Source organism: Dama dama, chromosome 9, assembly GCF_033118175.1.
Source record: "Dama dama isolate Ldn47 chromosome 9, ASM3311817v1, whole genome shotgun sequence".
Lineage (NCBI taxonomy): Eukaryota > Metazoa > Chordata > Mammalia > Artiodactyla > Cervidae > Dama > Dama dama.
Genome location: NC_083689.1, coordinates 88,907,117 through 88,926,056, shown reverse-complemented (window position 1 = coordinate 88,926,056; position 18,940 = coordinate 88,907,117). Strand labels below are relative to the sequence as shown.

The 18,940-nt window shown below is 34.9% G+C and overlaps 1 protein-coding gene across 8 annotated transcripts in view; it reads left to right on the top strand.

Annotated features, from left to right (window-relative positions):
* Nucleotides 1-18,940, top strand: part of TMEM161B (transmembrane protein 161B) — a 72,085-nt gene that overhangs the window by 30,055 nt on the left and 23,090 nt on the right. For 3 of the 8 annotated variants that reach the window (XM_061151975.1, XM_061151977.1, XM_061151978.1), the window contains 2 exons: nucleotides 7,300-7,383; nucleotides 13,017-13,173. In XM_061151975.1, the coding sequence (XP_061007958.1) occupies nucleotides 13,109-13,173 (65 nt within the window). In that variant the 5' untranslated portion in view covers nucleotides 7,300-7,383; nucleotides 13,017-13,108. Of the gene's footprint in view, nucleotides 1-4,572; nucleotides 4,639-7,299; nucleotides 7,384-9,498; nucleotides 9,597-13,016; nucleotides 13,174-18,940 lie in introns of all 8 variants that reach the window. The other 5 variants (XM_061151971.1, XM_061151973.1, XM_061151979.1 and 2 more) reach the window with 3 other exon arrangements.

The following is an 18,940-nucleotide window of genomic DNA, read 5'->3' as shown; positions in this document are numbered from 1 at the left end:
ATAATGCCATTTATCATGTTTTAAAAATAGTCCATAAAAATGTTGTTTCCTACGACATTTAACCTCTCATACAGAGAGTGACCATATGAAGCTTTTTTTGGTTAGATGCCACATCCAAAGACTCATGGCAGTATGTTACATGACAGGTTAAAGGAAAATCAAACAAACAAGCAAAAAAAAACCTGTGAATTTAATTTGAAACTAAATATGGTGTTATATATTTGCTAGGAATTTTATATTTGGAGAGAAGGAAGTACAGTCAGCCCTTTGTATCTGCATATCCATGAATTCAACCAAAGGATGGAAAATATTTGAAAAAAAAATTCCGTGAAGTTCCAGAAAAGAAACTTGAGTCTTCCATTCTTCTTCAATTATTTACATAGCGCTTACATTATACTTGGGCTTCCCTGGTGGCCCAGACAGTGAAGAATCTGACTTCAATGCACAAGGCATGCGTTTGATCCCTGGGTCAGGAAGATCCCCTGGAGAAGGAAGTGGCCACCCATTGCAGTATTTTCGCCTGGAGAATCCCATGTCAGAGGGGCCTGGTGGGCTGCAGTCCATGGGATCGCAAAACGTTGAACACGACTGAGTGACTAACACTATGATTATACAGTGGAGGTGAGGAATAGACTCAGGGGATTAGATCTGCTAGACAGAGTGCCTGCAGAACTCTGGATGGAGGTTCATACACTATGATTATACAGTGGGGGTGAGGGATAGACTCAGGGGATTAGATCTGCTAGACAGAGTGCCTGCAGAACTCTGGATGGAGGTTCATAACATTGTACAGGAGGTGGTATCCAAAACCATCCCAAGGAAAAAGAAATGCAAGAAGGCAAAGCGGCTGTCTGAGGAGGGCTTACCAATAGCTGAGAAAAGAGAAGCAAAAGGCAAAGAAAAAAAGGAAAGATGCATTCATCTCAATGTGAGTTTTAGAGAATAGCAAGAAGAGATCAGAAAGCCTTCTTAAGTGAATAATGCAAATAAATAGAGGTAAACAATAGAATGGGGAAGACTCTAGAGATCATTTTAAGAAAATTGGAGATAACCAAGGGAAAACATTTCATGCAAAGATAGGCACAGTAAAGGACAAAAACCGGCAAGGACCTGACAGAAGCAGAAGAGATTAAGAGGTGGCAAGAATACACAGAAGAACTGTACAAAAAAGATCTTCATGACCCAGATAACCACGATGGTGTGATCACTCACCTAGAGCCAGACATCCTGGAGTGTGAAGTCAAGTGGGTCTTAGGAAGTATTACTACGAACAAAGCTAGCAGAGGTGATGGAATTCCAGCTGAGCTATTCCAAATCTTAAAAGATGATGTTGTAAAACTCTGCACTCAGTATGCCAGCAAATTTGGAAAACTCAGCAGTGGCCACAGGACTGGAAAAGGTCCGTTTTCATTCCAATCCTAAACAAAGGTCATGCCAAAGAATGTTCAAATTACCATACAGTTGCACTCATTTCACATACTAGCAAGATTATGCTCAAAATCCTTCAAGCTAGGCTTCAGCAGTACATGAACTGAGAACTCCCGATGTACAATCTGGATTTAGAAAAAGCAAAGGAACCAGAGCTCAAAGCGCCAATATATATGCTGTATCATAGAAAAAGCAAGGGAATTCCAAAAAAGCATCTGCTTCTCCTTTGACTGTGTGGATGACAACAAAGTGTGGAATATTCTTAATGAGATGGGGATGCCAGGCCACCTTACCTGCCTCCTGAGAAATCTATATGCAGGACAGGAAGTAACAAAAAACTGGACATGGAACAACGGATTGGTTCAAAATTGGGAAAGGAGTATATCAAGGCTGTATATTGTCACCCTGCCTATTTAAGTTATATGCAGAATTCAGTTCAGTCGCTCAGGTGTGTCCAACTCTTTGTGACTCCATGGACTGCAGCATGCCAGGCCACGCTGTCCATCCCCAACTCCTGGAGTTTACTCAGACTCATGTCTGTTGAGTCGGTGATGCATGAAATGCTGGGGTGTATGACTCACAAGCTGGAATCAAGATTCCTGAGAGAAATATCAACAACCTCAGATATGCAGGTGATACCTCTCTAATGGCAGAAAGTGAAGAGGAACTAAAGAGCCTCTTCATGAAAGTGAGAGTGAAAAAGCTGGCTTAAAAGTCAGCATTCAAAAAACTAAGATCATGGCATCTGGTCTCATCACTTCATGGCAAATAAAAGGGGAAATAGTGGAAGCAGTGACAGATTTTATTTTCTTGGGTTCCAAAATCACTGCGGACAGTAGTGACTGCAGCCATGAAATTAAAAGATGCTTGCTCCTTGGAAGAAAAACTATGACAAAACTAGATAGTATATTAAAAAGGAAAAACATTACTTTGCTGACAAAGGTCCATATAGCCAAAGCTATGGTTTTTCCAGTAATTGTGTGTGGATGTGAGTTGTACCATAAAGAAAGCTGAGCACTGAAGAATTGATGCTTTTGAACCATGGTGTTGGAGAAGACTCCTGCGAGTCCCTTAGATTGCAAAGAGATCAAACCAGTCAGTCCTAAAGGAAATCAACCCTGAATATTCATTGGAAGGACTGGTGTTGAAGCTGAAGCTCCACTACTTTGGCCACCTGATGGAAAGAGGAAAAGACCCTAATGCTAGAAAAGATTGAGGGCGAGAGGAGAAGGGGGCAACCTCATGAGATGGTCGGATGGAGTCACTGACTCAGTAGACAAGATTTTGAGCCAACTCAGGGAGATGGTGAGGGACAGGGAAGCCTGGCATGCTGCTGTTCATGGGGTCACAAAGAGTCTGACATGACTTCACAACTGATGAACAACAACAAAGTGCATCACAGGAAGCAGATTCCAAGTTATTTTGCAAAGGAAAAGACCAAAAATTGAGACAAAAACTTAAAGTATGGTAGATGGGAATCATATAATATGAAATCAAATTCTACGAAGCAGTGACTGTTGAAGAAAAGTGTGTAACTATACCTTTATTAATAGGTTTTCCTTTGCACATCCTTAGATGGCTACTCCATGCAGCCTGGAAGTCTGTGTGTGTTGTACTTCTCAGCCAGCTTTTTCAGCCCAAACCTCTCTTCATTTGCACATTCCTGCCTCAGCCTCGCTCTGAACTCTTAAAGTCGGAACCTCTCTCTCTCTCTCTCTCTCTCATATCTTCATGCCATCAAACCCCCAGCCCTAGTTGCATGTGCAGCCTCTCTTTGTTTTGTATTTTTGTTCTCCCTCTCATCTTCATGCCACTTATGTTTTTTGTTTTTTAGTGTTTATATATTTTAATTTTGGCCTGTGGAGGAAATCTCTTGCTATCAAGACCCAATTCCTGCATTTGTGGGCTGTACCCCATCACCTCTAACCTTCACCCAGACTTTGCTTCTTTGGCCATTTCCTGTCTTCTGTGCCATTAATTGCTTTATTTCTGTAGGATTATTCCTATTAATACACACACACATTTTTTAAATGTTTCCCATTAAAAATAATAACAAATAAACAAGAGTCACAACTCTGCCTCCCTTTCTTTTTAAATCACAAAGCCCCTCCCATATCCATTCCTTAGGTTTGGCTTATTTCCCTGTTTTTCCTTCAGTGCTAAATTTGTTACATACTTGTTCTCATAAACTCAGTTTTCCCACTTCCTTATTAACTGTTTATCCTTCTACCATGTTTTATTTTCCTGTTAGGTGATTGTATTAATGCATATTGGTTTAAATACCAAAATTAGAGATATTTAGAAAAATGGATTCACACAATTAAATCAGAATATTTTAGAAGAAAACAGATCCTAGAAAATGTAGGGGTCTTAAAATATTTCAGTAATGTAGGACTCTAAATGTAACTTAAGTTTTCCTGTAGTACTAAGATTCTTTCACTGAGAATTATTTTCTCAAAGAAATAAACAACTAATTTTAGTCTTTATAAATGAGTTATTGCTTATGTGTTCTCCTGAATGTTATATATTCAGTCCTCATTATTTGTTGATTCTGTACTTGTGATGTGCCTAATTGCTAAAATGTATTTGTAATCCCAAAAGTCATACTTGTGGTGCTTTTGAAGTCATTTATAGAAATATATGCAGAGTGGTAAAAAATTTGAGTGACTTGTTCCCAGCTGAGGCCTAGGTTCCAGTTGAGGCCTAGGTTCCCAGCTGAAGCTTTCTTGTTGTACGTTTCATATTGTAATCAGGTGTCCTTTTTGTGGTCTAACTAGTCCATGTTTTCACATTTTTGCTTTTTTGGTGACTTTGCCATTTAAAGTGGCCCTCAAGTATAGTGCTGCAGTGCTTGATGTCGAGTGTTCCTAAGCTCTAGAAGATTATGATGTGCCTTATGGAGAAAATTCACTAGAAATATTCACAGATACCAGGAAAATACTATACTTAAGATTACAGTTATTAGATAAGTTTTGTTCACACCTGGGTTTTATTACTGTTGACCATGAATTTAATATTCATGAATCAACAGTATATATTAAGGTATCTTTAAACAGAAACACACATAAAACAAGGGTTTATACTGATTGATTGAAGATGTTGTGACTGGAGGCTCGTGGGAACCTAACAGTGTATTTCCCCTAGGAGCAATGGTTCAGTGTTCGCGGCGACTTTATAGAGCATAACTACCGCGAATAACGAGAATCGACTGTAAGTTAAAATTCTGGACTTCGACTGAAATTTCAGGAAGTGCTTCCTTACCCATGTTAAGTATAGTTTAGGGCATTTTGGTTTGGGATATATATTTTATTTTAAAACCCTTAAGAGAAGAACATTCATTCATTGATCCTTTTTGAGCACTTACTATATGCCAGTAACTGTACTAGTTTTGAAGTATACAGGAACAAGTAAGTTACAAAATCTTTACTCCAAAGATCTGTCAGCTAGAGGAATATTCCATTTTAACCCAGTCAGTCTGATACCAACTGCAGTTCAATTTTGACACTGGCTACCTGGAGTTAGTTCAGATTCCGTCGGTTAAAGGCAAAATCGTTCATAAGAATGCATAGGCTTTGGATGCCAACTGCAAGTTCTTGGGATCCCTGGGCCATACTTTTGACAACCAGCATTTTCATGACCCCCTCGGTTCAGTAATTCTGTATAACAACTAGGACCAAAGAGAGTGCAGTGATCACAGTTTTATTAATATAAAGATTACACATTGGATGAGGTTTGGGGAGGAGCACAGCGTTTCCATGTCCTCTCCCTGCAGAATCGGCATGTCACCCTCCAGGTACTTCAGTATGTTTAACAGCTAGGAAGCTCCTCGGAGCTTTGGTGTCTAGAGATTTTATGGAGTTTCATTACATAGGCATGATTTTAATCATTGGCTGCATGATTGAAACTTAATCTTCAACAGCCTTCCCATTCCTGGAGGTCAGCTGGCTGAAAGTTCCAGTTCTAATTGGGTGGTATTTCTGCTCACCCGCCTCCATCCTGAAGCTGTAAGTGGGCCAGTAACCAGGTATAGAGATTGCCTCATAAAGCATCAAAGGTAAATTAAAAGTTTGCCAGTAGTGGCACAGGTATTTCAAGCAGAGGGAAGGATATATGCAAAAATGCCAAGGGATGAAAGAATTTGTGGAATAAATGTCACTTAGGCTAGGTAGAAGGTCATGTTTGAAAGGGTGGTTCTTTTTTTAATTGGAGGATAATTGCTCTACAATATCATGTTAGTTTCTGCCTACATCAGCATTGATCAGCCCTAGGTGTACGTATGTCCCCTCCCTCTTGAACCTCCTACCCACCTCCCACCCCCAAAAACGGAATTCTTGAGTCTGATGAAATAGACAGTAGATTGTGAAAGGCTATTAAAATAAGAGGTCACAAACTCTATATTTGGCGTTGTAATGTGTATTTTAGCTTTAATGCAAATGTTTAAACATATACAAAGAACAGACAGAATAATATCATGAACATATAACAAATATAATGAGCTCCCATGTATTCATTGCAATAACTGGTGGCCAGTTTGTTTCATCTGAACTCTTCCCACCAAAATTATTTTGTAGCAAATATTATTATTATTATTTCATCATAGATATTTTGGTGTATATCTCTAAAATAAATGAACTTTTAAAAAGTTACTGTAATCCCATTATCACAGCTAAAAATTTTAACAATTTCTTTATATCACTAAATATTCGGTCGTTACTCACATTGCCAGTTCAGCAATATTTTTAAAACAGCAAATCAGCAGTAGCATTTTTAAAAAATTGAGGTATTTCACTTTAAAAATCTAGATTTTTGTGGTTGAAAAATTTGAAGATCTTTCAATATGAGGTGTCTGTTTCTTTTTCACAACAGGACATTGGTTGGTGTCTTTGCTTAGCTGCCTTACTCACTGCTTTACTCTGTGAGGAGTCTTGGAAAGGATTTATGCCGGCATATATGCCTTGATAGGATTTGCATTATGGAAAAAAAATAAATGTGGGATTAGAATGCATTTAGGAGAGAGCCTAGGGGAAAAGAAGAGGAGTTTTGCCATAGTCATCTAGAGAGGAAGATATGCTGAACTGAGGTCCTTTCAGGAAGTAGGCAAGTTTGGAACTTGAGGTAAAGAACAGAATTACTGCTAATATATGGAAAGGGCGTTTTGAAGGTAAAACCCAAATGTCAAACTTAGGTGGCTGACAGATAGGAAGTTCAGGTGAGACAGGAAATTGCAAATGAGCAGGTGGGTGCTTGGGAAGGAATAAACGACTTGTCTGGATATTTTGACTGGGTAGTAGAGGTAAATACAATCAGATGTTTTTGGAGCCCTGACCAAAGAGGGTTAGATATGGTTAAGAGTAAACGGTTTTGTTAATATAGCAATTCACTCTAATTCTTACGTCAAGTTTGAGAATTCTCTAGCTAAATTAAAGGAAGGAAAGAAAGCAAAGACTACTTGTAGTTTTGGGGGCATTCAGGGGACTCTTTAAGACAAATAACAATTCCTTCTGTGTAAATGAAGGATGGGTAGAGAATTTGAATGTGTTTCTGCAAGCTTGCCTGCAGAGTTCACACCCCATTTATTGTTCGTGTAAGACAATAGTATCTTACTATATTTTAATAGTGTATCAGTTGTAAGAGAAACACCTACAAACAACATTGTAGAGTCTGGCATCTAGTAAGTGCTTGGTGGGTGTTTGCTGAATTTGAATCTAAACCTTTTAAGGCTGAAGCAGTTGTATCTGTTCACGTTAGATTTTTTTCACCTGATATTTCCCTACAGTGTCTTCCCAATTAAGAAACTCAATAAATGTATGTAGAGTAAGTGAATAATTCTGGTGGTTTTAATTCTTTATTTAAAAAGAATTTTTTTCTTAGTTTGAGATGGTATCAACACCCTACAGAAGAAGAATTAAGAATTCTTGCAGGAAAGCAGCAAAAAGGGAAAAGCAGAAAAGACAGGTAAGTTATATGGTTGAGTTTGTAAAGTGTTAAATAAAATATTTTACATAATTTATGGAAATATATTTTGGTACTTTGGTTAAAGTAACATATATGGATTATGCTATAAATGGAAAATCTGAAATCAAAATCCATGATATAAAATAATATTGACTTGCCATTTAAGAGCACCCAATATGTAGTAATCTAATATGTAAGCACAGAACTGAAAATTCTACTTGAAATTGTTAGTGGGGAGTTGAGAGACCCATAACCTATGTCTTTGCATCTCATTTAAAGATAGCAGTTGGTTTGGGTTCTTTTCCAGATTTTGCTACCACTCAGAAATTGGGCAAATTTATTTGCTTTTTACCTCTGTTTTCTCTTTTTTTTGTTTTTTTAATAAAAGGGGTGAACAGTATAACTTCTTAGATCCTGTATAGGCTCTTAAATATTATATTTAAAGTTTGTGAAGAAAATTGCCTGTAAATAAACCTCACTTAATAGACTCCAGCAGCCTCATCTGTGAAGGAGAAGGACCAAACATAGTAATTTTGAAAGATTCTTCCAGCTTTAAAATTTTATGTCCTTATTTATATTGAATCTTCATAGAAAATACATGTCAGTTAGCCTCTCTAAATGGGCCTTAGTTTCCTTAACTGAGGAGAACTTCCTAGGATCTGAATCTGTGATTCTGATATATTGTAAAATGTCAGTGACAGCATATTATTACCAATTCCTCACGTATATCATAAAAATTATATTAATGTGGGTGAATGGATTTATAGGTACTGAAAAGTTTTTTTGAACATTAATGATTATTTGACATGAAATTAGAAGTTTAAAAAGTCTGTCTTTTCTGATTTGGCCACCATTTTCTTTTTCACTTATCATTACAAATACACCTTGAAGGTCATTGGAATATTAAGTGTAAATCCTCCTTCTTTGTATTCCAGTGGTTATATTCTTTAGTAAAATATTTCTGTCAAATATTAAAATTTTCAAAGCACTTTTATACAGCTTTATTTAATCCATGCAATAACCCTAACTATTCATTATTAATTTAATTTGTATTTTCCTAATAAAAAAGGTGTTGCTTAGAGGTGTTAAAGGAGTTACTCAAGTTCATATAACTTATTAGGAGTCAGGATTTTAATCCAGGTCAATTTTTAGTTTCTACATTTCTTTTTAACTACTCTGCATTTGCCTTTCACAACTACCATGGTCAACATTTGTGAGCTTAGGTAGTATAGTACTTATTTTATAAGCATCTGAATTCTTATTATATGCCTTGTAGCCAATAATTTTTTTATTTTTATAATAATTTTTATATGTTGAAAATGCTTTACATTTACAAAAAGATACATTAACAACACTATCTTATTTTAGTAGCAGTAATTATTTGATTTACTGACATGAATTACAATTTTTATTGGGGTTTTCCCAGTTTATACTTATTTAAGGATAAATACAAAGTCATTTCTTGGTATTATAATTATTGTTACGGAAACTTAGTTTATTGCTTTTGATTTATGTTTGTGTTTAAAAATTAAATTTGGAAATAATACACATGCACCTGAAGAATTCTGTTGTTTTCCTCAACCCATGATTCTTTGTAACAGCAGCTCTGAACTGGTCTTGCACATTTCTGAATTTCTCATGCACATAAATCTTCATATATTTTTTCAGTTCTGATTTGTTTATAGCTACAGGTCTGTTTATATGTATGTATGTGTGTACGTGTATAATTTCAAAGTGAAATGCATTTTGTCTTCATTTCCTTTTACTTGTGTGCCTCAGGAAAGAGATGTTAGGGCTGTCTTTAAATCTCCAGAAGAGAGCAGGAAAAATGGGGTGAAATGGTAAGCTAGCAGTCAAGGTTTTGTTTCTGTCACTAGTATAGGTAACTCTTCTCCTGGTAATCTGTATGTTCTCTTAATAATTTACATCCATATTTTGTAGTTCCCCTTTTGAAAACTACTTTTTAGTGCCTTACCTCCTTTTTGATAAAATATTAGAACTTCTGCCTCTTTTTCGCTGTGAAATTTATAACCTTATTTGTAGTTAGTTTGATACAAACACTTGAATAACAGTGAGGGTAACTTGTTTTTTGTGTCACTTGTCTGATTTTTATAGGAAATATAATGGTCACATTGAAAGTAAGCCACTAACCATTCCAAAGGATATTGATCTCCATCTAGAAACAAAGTCAGTTACAGAAGTGGATACTTTAGGTAAGGGAAATCTGGGTAAAGTGTTCTGTAAATCTCAGTTTTATATTATGCTAGTGAAAGTACTTGAATTTATCTTTTGTTGTTAGATTCTTTTGTTTTCCTAATCATTAAGTCCATTATACAGACTATGAAATCTTTCTCAGAGCTAAGAAGCTCAAAATTACTGCATCTGAATTGAATTTGTTTTTCTATCCACCTGACTTATAGTAAGCCTTATTTTTCCCCATTTTTCAGAAGAGGCTGTCTTATGCAAGTTTGTTACACAGTTTTTGTATATGCTGAGATTACAGTTTTTACTATCTCAGATTCTAAGTTGCCATCTGTATCAGTTTACATGTTTTATAATGTTGCTTGTAGAAATGCATCTGTATGTTTGTATTAAACTACCTATATTTAAAGCAATTCAACTTTATGTTATATTTAGTAGAAAGGAAAATAGTTTTAGAGTGATGATTGGATTAGAAATAGAAAACTTTACTTATTCAAGATTTTATTGGATATCTCTGAATAAGTCAATTTCCCCCCTGTATATTAGTGTTTAAAATTATATAATAACTATAATGATTTTAAATTTAAAGTGAAATTTATATGAAATTATTCAAATCCTAGAAGAGAAAAGCATTTAAGGTGATATTGTTTAGAACACTAGTTTTCAGACCTGGCTGTATATCAGAACCACTTAAGCAGCTCTTTAAAGATGAAGATTCTCTTATACCTACCCTTGATGATTCAGTAAATCTAGAGTGGTTTCTGAGAATTTGTATTTTTTAAAATGTTCCACATGGTTCTGATATTTTGACTAGGTTTAAGAACTACAGTTTTATATGATAAGTAAAATTAAAATGACATTTAAAAAGTAATTTTTGATAATGCTGTGTAATGTATCATTATGTAATTTGGTCCTTCTTGGATTGAATCACACCACCACACAAAAATGTTAGTAGAGTCACTTCACATCTCATAAAGAATTACTTTGTGAAACAAGGTGGCTTCAATACATATGAAAGTTGATGCTGCATTTACAAGATTGTATATATGTGTGTGTGTATATATATGGAAAGGGAATCCTACAAAGTGTCAGTGATGAACAATATACATTAGTTTGTCTAGTGTTATTCAGATTATTGAGACTGGTTACCTCATCCCCCTTTTTTTTCTTTTTAACTATTTTTCATGCAAAATTTAAAACATGTAAAAGCACTTGAACTTTTTGATTAGTTATCCCATTTGTTTTGTTAATCTGATAGGTGTGGGTACTTGTACAAGAATACTTATACACATTTCCTGATTTCTAAAACAGAATTTTGCTGTTCTTACTAATAACTGATGTTTAATGGATAATTATCAGCTAATCAACCTTAATAATAGTTTAAATTGACTACTTATCAGACATTGTTATAAGTGCTTTATTTGTATTATGTTGCCCTCACAGTTCTATGAGGTATGTAACTATTACTGACTTTTTTTCAACTTGTTAGATAGAGGAGTTAAATAACTCTGAATGTGGTAAAGACATTTAGCGAGAATTAGGCTACTTAACGTAAAAAATTGAAGTTAGGGGTAATGTGGCTTCAGCTTATTCAGTATTTTGTTTTACAATTTTGAGCAATAATTGCAAATTGTGCTTGTTAAATAACTGATCATGTAACATCAAGATTATTCTAGTTAATCAGAATAACAGAGAAATGTTATTTATGTTTATATTTATGTAATCATTTGTGAATGCATGCTCTGTGTCTCTGTTTAGGTAAAAGTAGAGGGCTTTCTACCTGACCTTTAGGTGCTCTCAGGAGGCTAATACAAATCACTGGAATTGATGAATTCTCAGTTTTTAGTGCAATATTCTATTGAGAGGCTTGTATATAATTACATTATTGAATACAGAAAGAAGAATGTAATACTTGAGTTATATATAGAACCAAGAATATATATAATTTATTCTTTTATTGAATGTATGTATTATTGATAGACCAATAACTTTCTTAAAAGTCTTTCAGTTTGTATTAGCTATCTGTTAGACAAGTCTCTTAAAGAACATAAGAACATTTGAATGTCTCCTGTCTGTTTGCTGTGAATGAGTTCCCTGGGGGGAAGCCTGTGTGAATGTGGGCAGACATGAAAAATTAGAACATTTACTTTAACTTTTATTAGTATAAACTGAAATAACTTTATCTTCAGATAAACAGGTATTTGTCTATCTGTTCCAACCATTTTTCTGCTGTCCTTCCAGAAAGTTATTTAAAAAGTTCAACTGAATGACTACAAGGGAGGAGAGGGTTCTACAGAGTAAGAGTTCTTCAACTCCTTTAGGGTAAATCTTTCAGACTGATGTTCAGAAGTTATTAGGTCTATTACAACAAAAAACCTAAAGCAGTTAAAATAGCTTGAAGGCAAAGTAAGTGTGTTACATTGACATGAATAAAGAATATATCTAATTATGAAAGGAATTGGAAGTTTTGCTGTCACCTTGTAAAGATTTAAGTTTGGTTAGTTTATTTTCATATTTAAATAAGTCTTATTTTGAGTGGTATTTTATTTTTAAAAGCGGTTTTTTTTTAAAATTCTGATTTTAAAATATCCTCAGGTGTTACATTTTACAACTAAAATTTTCCCAGAGTAATATAGATCATTTTATTATGTGCCAGTGAGAACATAGGAAATGGTGTTCTGGTGCATGATATATTTCCACATTTCTAGAAGGTCTTTTGCAAAATGATGTTGATCTTTGAGACTATTCTCTGGCAGAAATAAACCAGAATATCCAAGAAAAGGGAATGGAATTATACTTTGAGACAATGTTAATTTTAATGTCAACCCTTAAGGATTTAAGTTTGTTGAAGGAGTATGGTTTTATGGAAAATTGACAGGCATTTCTTGAACTTTTCTTCTAGAGAATAAAAAGTATATTTACTTAATTTATTATTTTAGCCTGCAGTAACTCACAAAATTACTAATCCTCCGTTAGTAAGGTTAGTAATATGTGACTTGAAGTCCAACTCTCTTGTTTCACAGAAATGAATATAAGTAAATCTGTATAGTACTCTATCAAGTTGTATTCTAAAGCTGAAATATTATTACTCAGATTCTTTATTTTTTTAAGTAATGATTTATAATTTCTGTGAAAGCTAATCATTTAAAAAAATACCAAATCATTTTGCAATCAAATTTTTAACAACCATTTAAATAACTTTTGTTAATCATTTCAGTTTTATTATTTAATTTACAATGTATTAAAGTTTAGTTTTGGATGCCAATATTCTCAGTCTATTTCTCACATTTTTAGATTCTCATATTTGCACACCTTACATGGTAAATCATCAAACAATAAAATCTCACGTTTGGAGTTAATTATAGATAAATCTTCCTAAAGCTGTTTTTCAGTTTAAGTAAAACTTTCTTTTTTAAACCTTTATTTTTCAGCATTGCATTACTTTCCAGAATACCAGTGGCTGGTGGATTTCACAGTGGCTGCTACAGTTGTCTATCTAGTAACTGAAGTCTACTACAGTTTTATGAAGCCCACACAGGAAATGAATATCAGCTTAGTCTGGTGCCTGCTTGTTTTGTCTTTTGCAATGTATCCTTCAAAACATCATTAATATTAATTTATGAATTTGTTTTCCTTTTACAGCTAACACTATTAGATCTCATCTCTGATTTAGAAAGGATTTTAGCTCATTAGAGAATGTTTCTTTGTTGAAATCCTCTTTATATACTTGAAAAAAAATTTTTTAATGGAGGTAGATAGTTTAAAAGGTGAAATACAAGGAAAGAAAGCAATTCCCTGCCTTTCCTTTCCCATCTGACTCATGTCACAGAGGGAGCCCCTTCTACCTCTTTTAGGTAGTTCTTTGCAGATTTCCTTCCTCATGTTTAAATAATACATGATAATGGTGTTTTTTAAATTTTAAATATTATTGCACCTTTCTCCTTTGCTTTCCTCCTTCCTTCTTTTCTTTCTAAATATGGAGACAATTTTTTTTTTTAAGAAATCAGAAAATATACTTTATTTGGACTTAAAAGTTTTGCCCAATAGTTATTTACACACACACACACACACACACACACACACACACACACACACACACAGAAGTTATCATTCTAATAGTGGTGCTTGGGAAATTTGTTGCTTGTGCTTGGGACATTCATATAGAAGAAGAAATTAGGAAGTCAAATGAACAAAATAGAGGAAAAGTATGGTCATTTCTTGACTCTGGGATTGTTGAAGTTAGTGTCTGAGGATATTTGGCATGATTGGACCTGCTAAAAACTTTTAATAAATTTTTTAGTTTTCAATAAAAGCTCTAGGTTTACTGATAACACTGAGAACTTCACAATACTTGGATTCCTAACAGATGTTCTAAGAATAAGAAGTTGGGCAGATTGATAATGTCATGTAGCTTGGTTTCTTGGTCATATTAGACTCCTCTCAGACCAAGATGTGCATCCAAGTTAACATAATACATTTTTCTTTTTTTTTTTTTAATTAGAGGATAATCACTTCACAATGTTGTGTTGCTTTCTGCCATGTAGCAACATGAATCAGCCATAAGTATACATATGTCCCCTTCCTCTTGAACTTCTCTCCCACTCCCCATCCCATCCCATCCCTCTAGATTATCACAGAGTACTGGGTGGAGCTCCCTGTGTTATCCAGTAACTTCCCATTAGCTGTCTGTTTTACATGTGGTAATGTACGTGCTTCTGTGCTGCCCTGTCCATTCGTCCCACCATAGGAGACAACTTTTTACTTAAATCAGTAGTTGCTTTCAGTTACACTGATGAAAATATTATTTATAGTTAAGCATTGTAGTATCTTGTTATCCTCCTTGAACAACTTTCTATTCTTATTGTATAGAATTTAAACTCTAGAATTCTAAACCTTAGTGGTTCAGATACATCTCTTTTTTTTTAAATTGAAGTATAGCTGATCTGCAGTATTATATTAGTTTCATATTTATAGCATAGTGATTCAGTATTTTTACAGATTATACTCCATTAAAAGTTATTATAAGGTGATGGCTATGATTCCCGGTGCCATGTGATACATCCTTAGGTTAGTTAGATTAGTGTTAGTCACTCAGTCGTGTCCGACTGTCTGTGAATCCCTGGACTGTAGCCTATCAGGCTCCTCTGTTGATGAAATTCTCCAGGCAAGAATACTGGAGTGGATTGCCATTCCCCTCTCCAGTGTATCTTCCCAACCCAGGGATTGAACTCAGGTCTCCTGCATTGAGCCTGAGCCGCCAGGGAAACCCAAAGGGTGAAAGGCGCCCTTGAGTGGGCTTGAACTGTGTTCGGTTAAAAGCTGTATCCTTCTTATCTGTCTTGTTCATAATAGTTGCTTGTATCTCTTAATCCCATGCCTCTAATTTTCTCCCCCTCTTTTCTCCCCTTTCATAACCACTAGTTTGTCTTCTGTATGTGTTTTTTGGGGGTTTTTTTTGGCCATGCTGCATGGCATGCAGGGTCTTAGTTCCCTGACCAGGACTCCCTACAGTGTTAAAAAGAAACTGGTTAGTGAGATGTTAGATTTCTTTGAATGATTCTTTGACTTTTATCTCTCCCTTTCCATTTATTTTATACAGTTTTCTTGATTTTTCTCTTACTTTTCTCTTTTCACCCTTTTGTTAAATTTTTATGTCAACTTAAAGAAGACTTCTTTGAAAGCTCCATTTTCATAGCAGTTGTGTGTCATGGTTGTGTAATATCTTTTAAAGAACATTAATAGCTTTTATGCTTAAATTTGCACGTTGCATTCTTTATTTTCTGAGTCTCCATCTTCCTCCCTTTTTGTTTTAATCACTGTCATGTTCAAGATTGTTCTGGAATGTCTTATGGTCTTTGAGTATCCATTTATATTCGGAAGGAGGGGTTAAAAATTGGAAGTTTCTTGCAGGTGGCTGGAGCTTGTTGACTGGTAGGCTTTTCAGTGGCTAATTGAGCGAAGGTCTGGCACTGTCCCATATGTGGGATCTAAGCCTGACAACTAGTGTTAGGAGAGCTGATTGGGGAAGGCTCAGAGACTCAACATTCGGTGTGCAGGCATTGATTTAAATGCATGTCTGGGTCCTCCCCCTGCCCCTGCTGAACTCTTCATTGTCACCTGAAGTTTCACCTAATACCCCCAAGCCCAGTCTTTTCTGGTTTAATATCTTTAAAATTTAATTCTTCTGGGTTCTGCCAAAACTGGGGGAAAGCCATCACTTAATCTCTGTAAGTCGGCAAAACAGAAGATCTGGAAAGTCTAATTATACTAATGCAGTCATTCAACCAACCGTCTTGTTTTCCTACGTTTTGCAACCCTGCGTTTGGAGGCCCCCACTGTCTCTAGTTCCTGACTTTTGCACCATGTTTTATAAAAGAATTGGCTTTCATCTCACTGGGTTCCTTGCCTTGTACATCTCACACAGTAGAGAAAATTGAAGCCTGAATTAGTTACTACTTGTGCATTTACTTAATGTCTTCCAAAATTTGTTGTAATTTTTTTCTATTGTCATTTCTTTTCCTATTCTTTGTTTTGGGGAGTTCTGCTTTCTTCCTTGTGTGGTTTATTTAGTCAGAGTTGGGGAGTAAGAGAATTAATAGATGTTTTCCATCTCTTATTTCAGCCAGTGGCCATTGAACTGTCTTTTAAACTTGTTATGGGATACCATTTAAAATACATGATGCCATTTGATATTCAGCACCACTGTGCTATCCTTCTGTTGACTCTTTTGGATTGATTTAGGTATAATTTAGAGTAGAATAGCCAGAACAAAGCCTTAGGAGTTGATATCCTCACAAGATTTATATTGTACTGGGTATAAATACTGATCATGTGTGTTAGTTGAATAAGACCCCCAGATATTCAGTAGTATACTTATTGAAGAGCGGGTTAAATTCAAGGGTTTACAGTGTTACTATTTAGCTCTATAGTATTAAATAAGTGAAAAATCATTTAGTCAGAATGAACAGCATCCTTAGACATTGTCATATTAAACATACTGAAAATATTATAACTTGATAATTAGCACTAGCTGAATATGTCATTACTTTTTTCATAACTGTGAGTTTTTATGTTCTCTGAAATATTGTTTGTTATGAAATATTCTTGGTTTTGTTTCATTCTCTTTGTTTTGTAGCTATGACAAATTTATGTAAAAATGCGTATCCTGATACCCAGTTTTATTTAGTGTGATACAGCCTTTAATGTCTACTTACCAGAAAAATTAGAAAAACGTACTTCTTAATAGCTATTCAAAGTATTGTTTATGTGAATAAATTTTTTACCTTTCATTTCACTCAGTAATGCCTGCTAATGTGAGAGCAAAGGTCCTAAGCAGTCTTCAGCACTGAACTGGCTCTACTCAGTTTGAAGTAGTGCACTTGTAGAAGGCACCAAACAATAGCATCCCTGCAGGGATCTAGTCGCTGGCTGTCTCTCCATCCCAGGGAGGACAGAAAGTGGTGAAGGGCTTTGTAATCCAAGCTATTTTCTGCCAACTTTGACCCTCCTCAAAGCGAGTAGGGAAGAAGAAGGAAAGTAGAATTGTGTATATGCTTGGGTACATGATTTTCTTTCGAATGTGTAGCATGTGAGAAAATGACCTGCTACCTTCAATGGCATGCAGGAAACCAGAATTAAATGCCTGATATCCAGATTAACTCCAAAGAAGAGTCTGTTAATAGCCTTTTATCTTAGTTATAACGTATCTGGTATGCCTTTCACACCCTATGAACAGTCTAGCTGCAGTGACCTCTGTCTGGCTTCTCTTTATTTTCTTATTGTATGTGCCTACTTATTAGTCAAACACATGTCTCCATTGATTACATAGGACAATGGCTCCACTTAATTCCAGAGTCACACATACATCAGTCGATTCAGAAATTCTCTGCAGTTGTTACTGATGAAATAGCCTTTGTTAAAATGGTCCGCAAATTAGACACATATAACTTAAATAATTGGTTCACTTCAAAGTGAGGAAGAAAACTGTCTTACTTTTGTGCTCATTTCCCTTCTCATCAGTTTTTATTTGACATTCTTGTGTTGGACAACAATTATAATATTTACAGAATCTTGAAAGTTTTGAAAAACACAAGAATGATTTTTTAAAACATGTGACACTCAAATCGTGAACCCTGGAACTTAAAACTGGTTCATCTCTTGTTGTCGGCTCTGCTTTCTTCTTCAGCTGAGGTGTACATGCATCTAAGCTGTCACACCTGCTTCCAGTCTTACTCTAAAACCCATATTAATTCTCAGCTCTACTCTCTTGCCAATTTGTAATTCTAACCACAATTTGTCCAAGTCTGTATGTTCTACTTCCATTTATGCCAAGTTTATGTTACGTAGACGATAAGGGGTAAAGAAAGCCTTATAATGAGGATGGAGCAGTTTTAGTAATTGTCTTTCCTATATGATGACCCGTGAAGTTTTAGTCACTGGAGAAATGTCCACTGATTTCATAATATGAAGCATATATTTTCATTTAAGAATAAGATAAAAATATAAAGGTAAAAATGGTGCTTGCAAAATTCAGAGATGATTTGGTAGAAATAAAACTTTTTAAAAAATATTGTACAATTCATGGATTTTTTAAAAGAACCTTTTCTTATGAATAAGCTGTATTGCAGAATAATACTGAGTCAATTACGTGAATTTAAGTGAGAAAAAAGCTGTTCTACAAAGAATGGTAAAGCTTCTCAGTGGTTCTATTATATTTGGTTAAAGAACTGGATCGTTAGTCACATTTCCACAGTGCTTGTATTTTACAGTGTGGATGGTTTAAGGTGCAAAACCCCATTATATATATTTTTTAAGACTGTGTTTTAAAATTTAATTTGCCTTGATTGCCAGACATGCAGATTTTATACAAATCAAAAAGTTGTGAATGGTTTAAATTGAAATAAATTCTTAGGTTTTCTGTGTTAAATATACAGCTCTGTTTGTAGATTTGTAAATTAAAGGTCTGCAAATTAAATGCTGTACTTGTTTGCTATAGGAAATAGACAATTACAGCAAAGTAGCATGACTTAGTCACCTCTTTTGAATTCCTTAAACGATTCTAAATTATTCTTTACAAAAATGTTCTGCTTTAGATTAATAGGAAAAATGAAACACTAAACCCTGAAGTGAACTGTATAAGATATCATGTTTCCCAGTGAAAAAGGAACAGACTCAGGGCTGTTGAATCTGAGCCAAGATACTTGTTTTGTCTTGAAAATTTGGACAATACATAGTACGTCAAAACCTGATTCTTTAACAAACTTTTGGAGATCTTCTATGACAGTAATACTGTCAAATTACTCACCTTTTAGGTCAGAAACCTAGCATTATATAGGGAACTTAAGTGAGAGGTAGG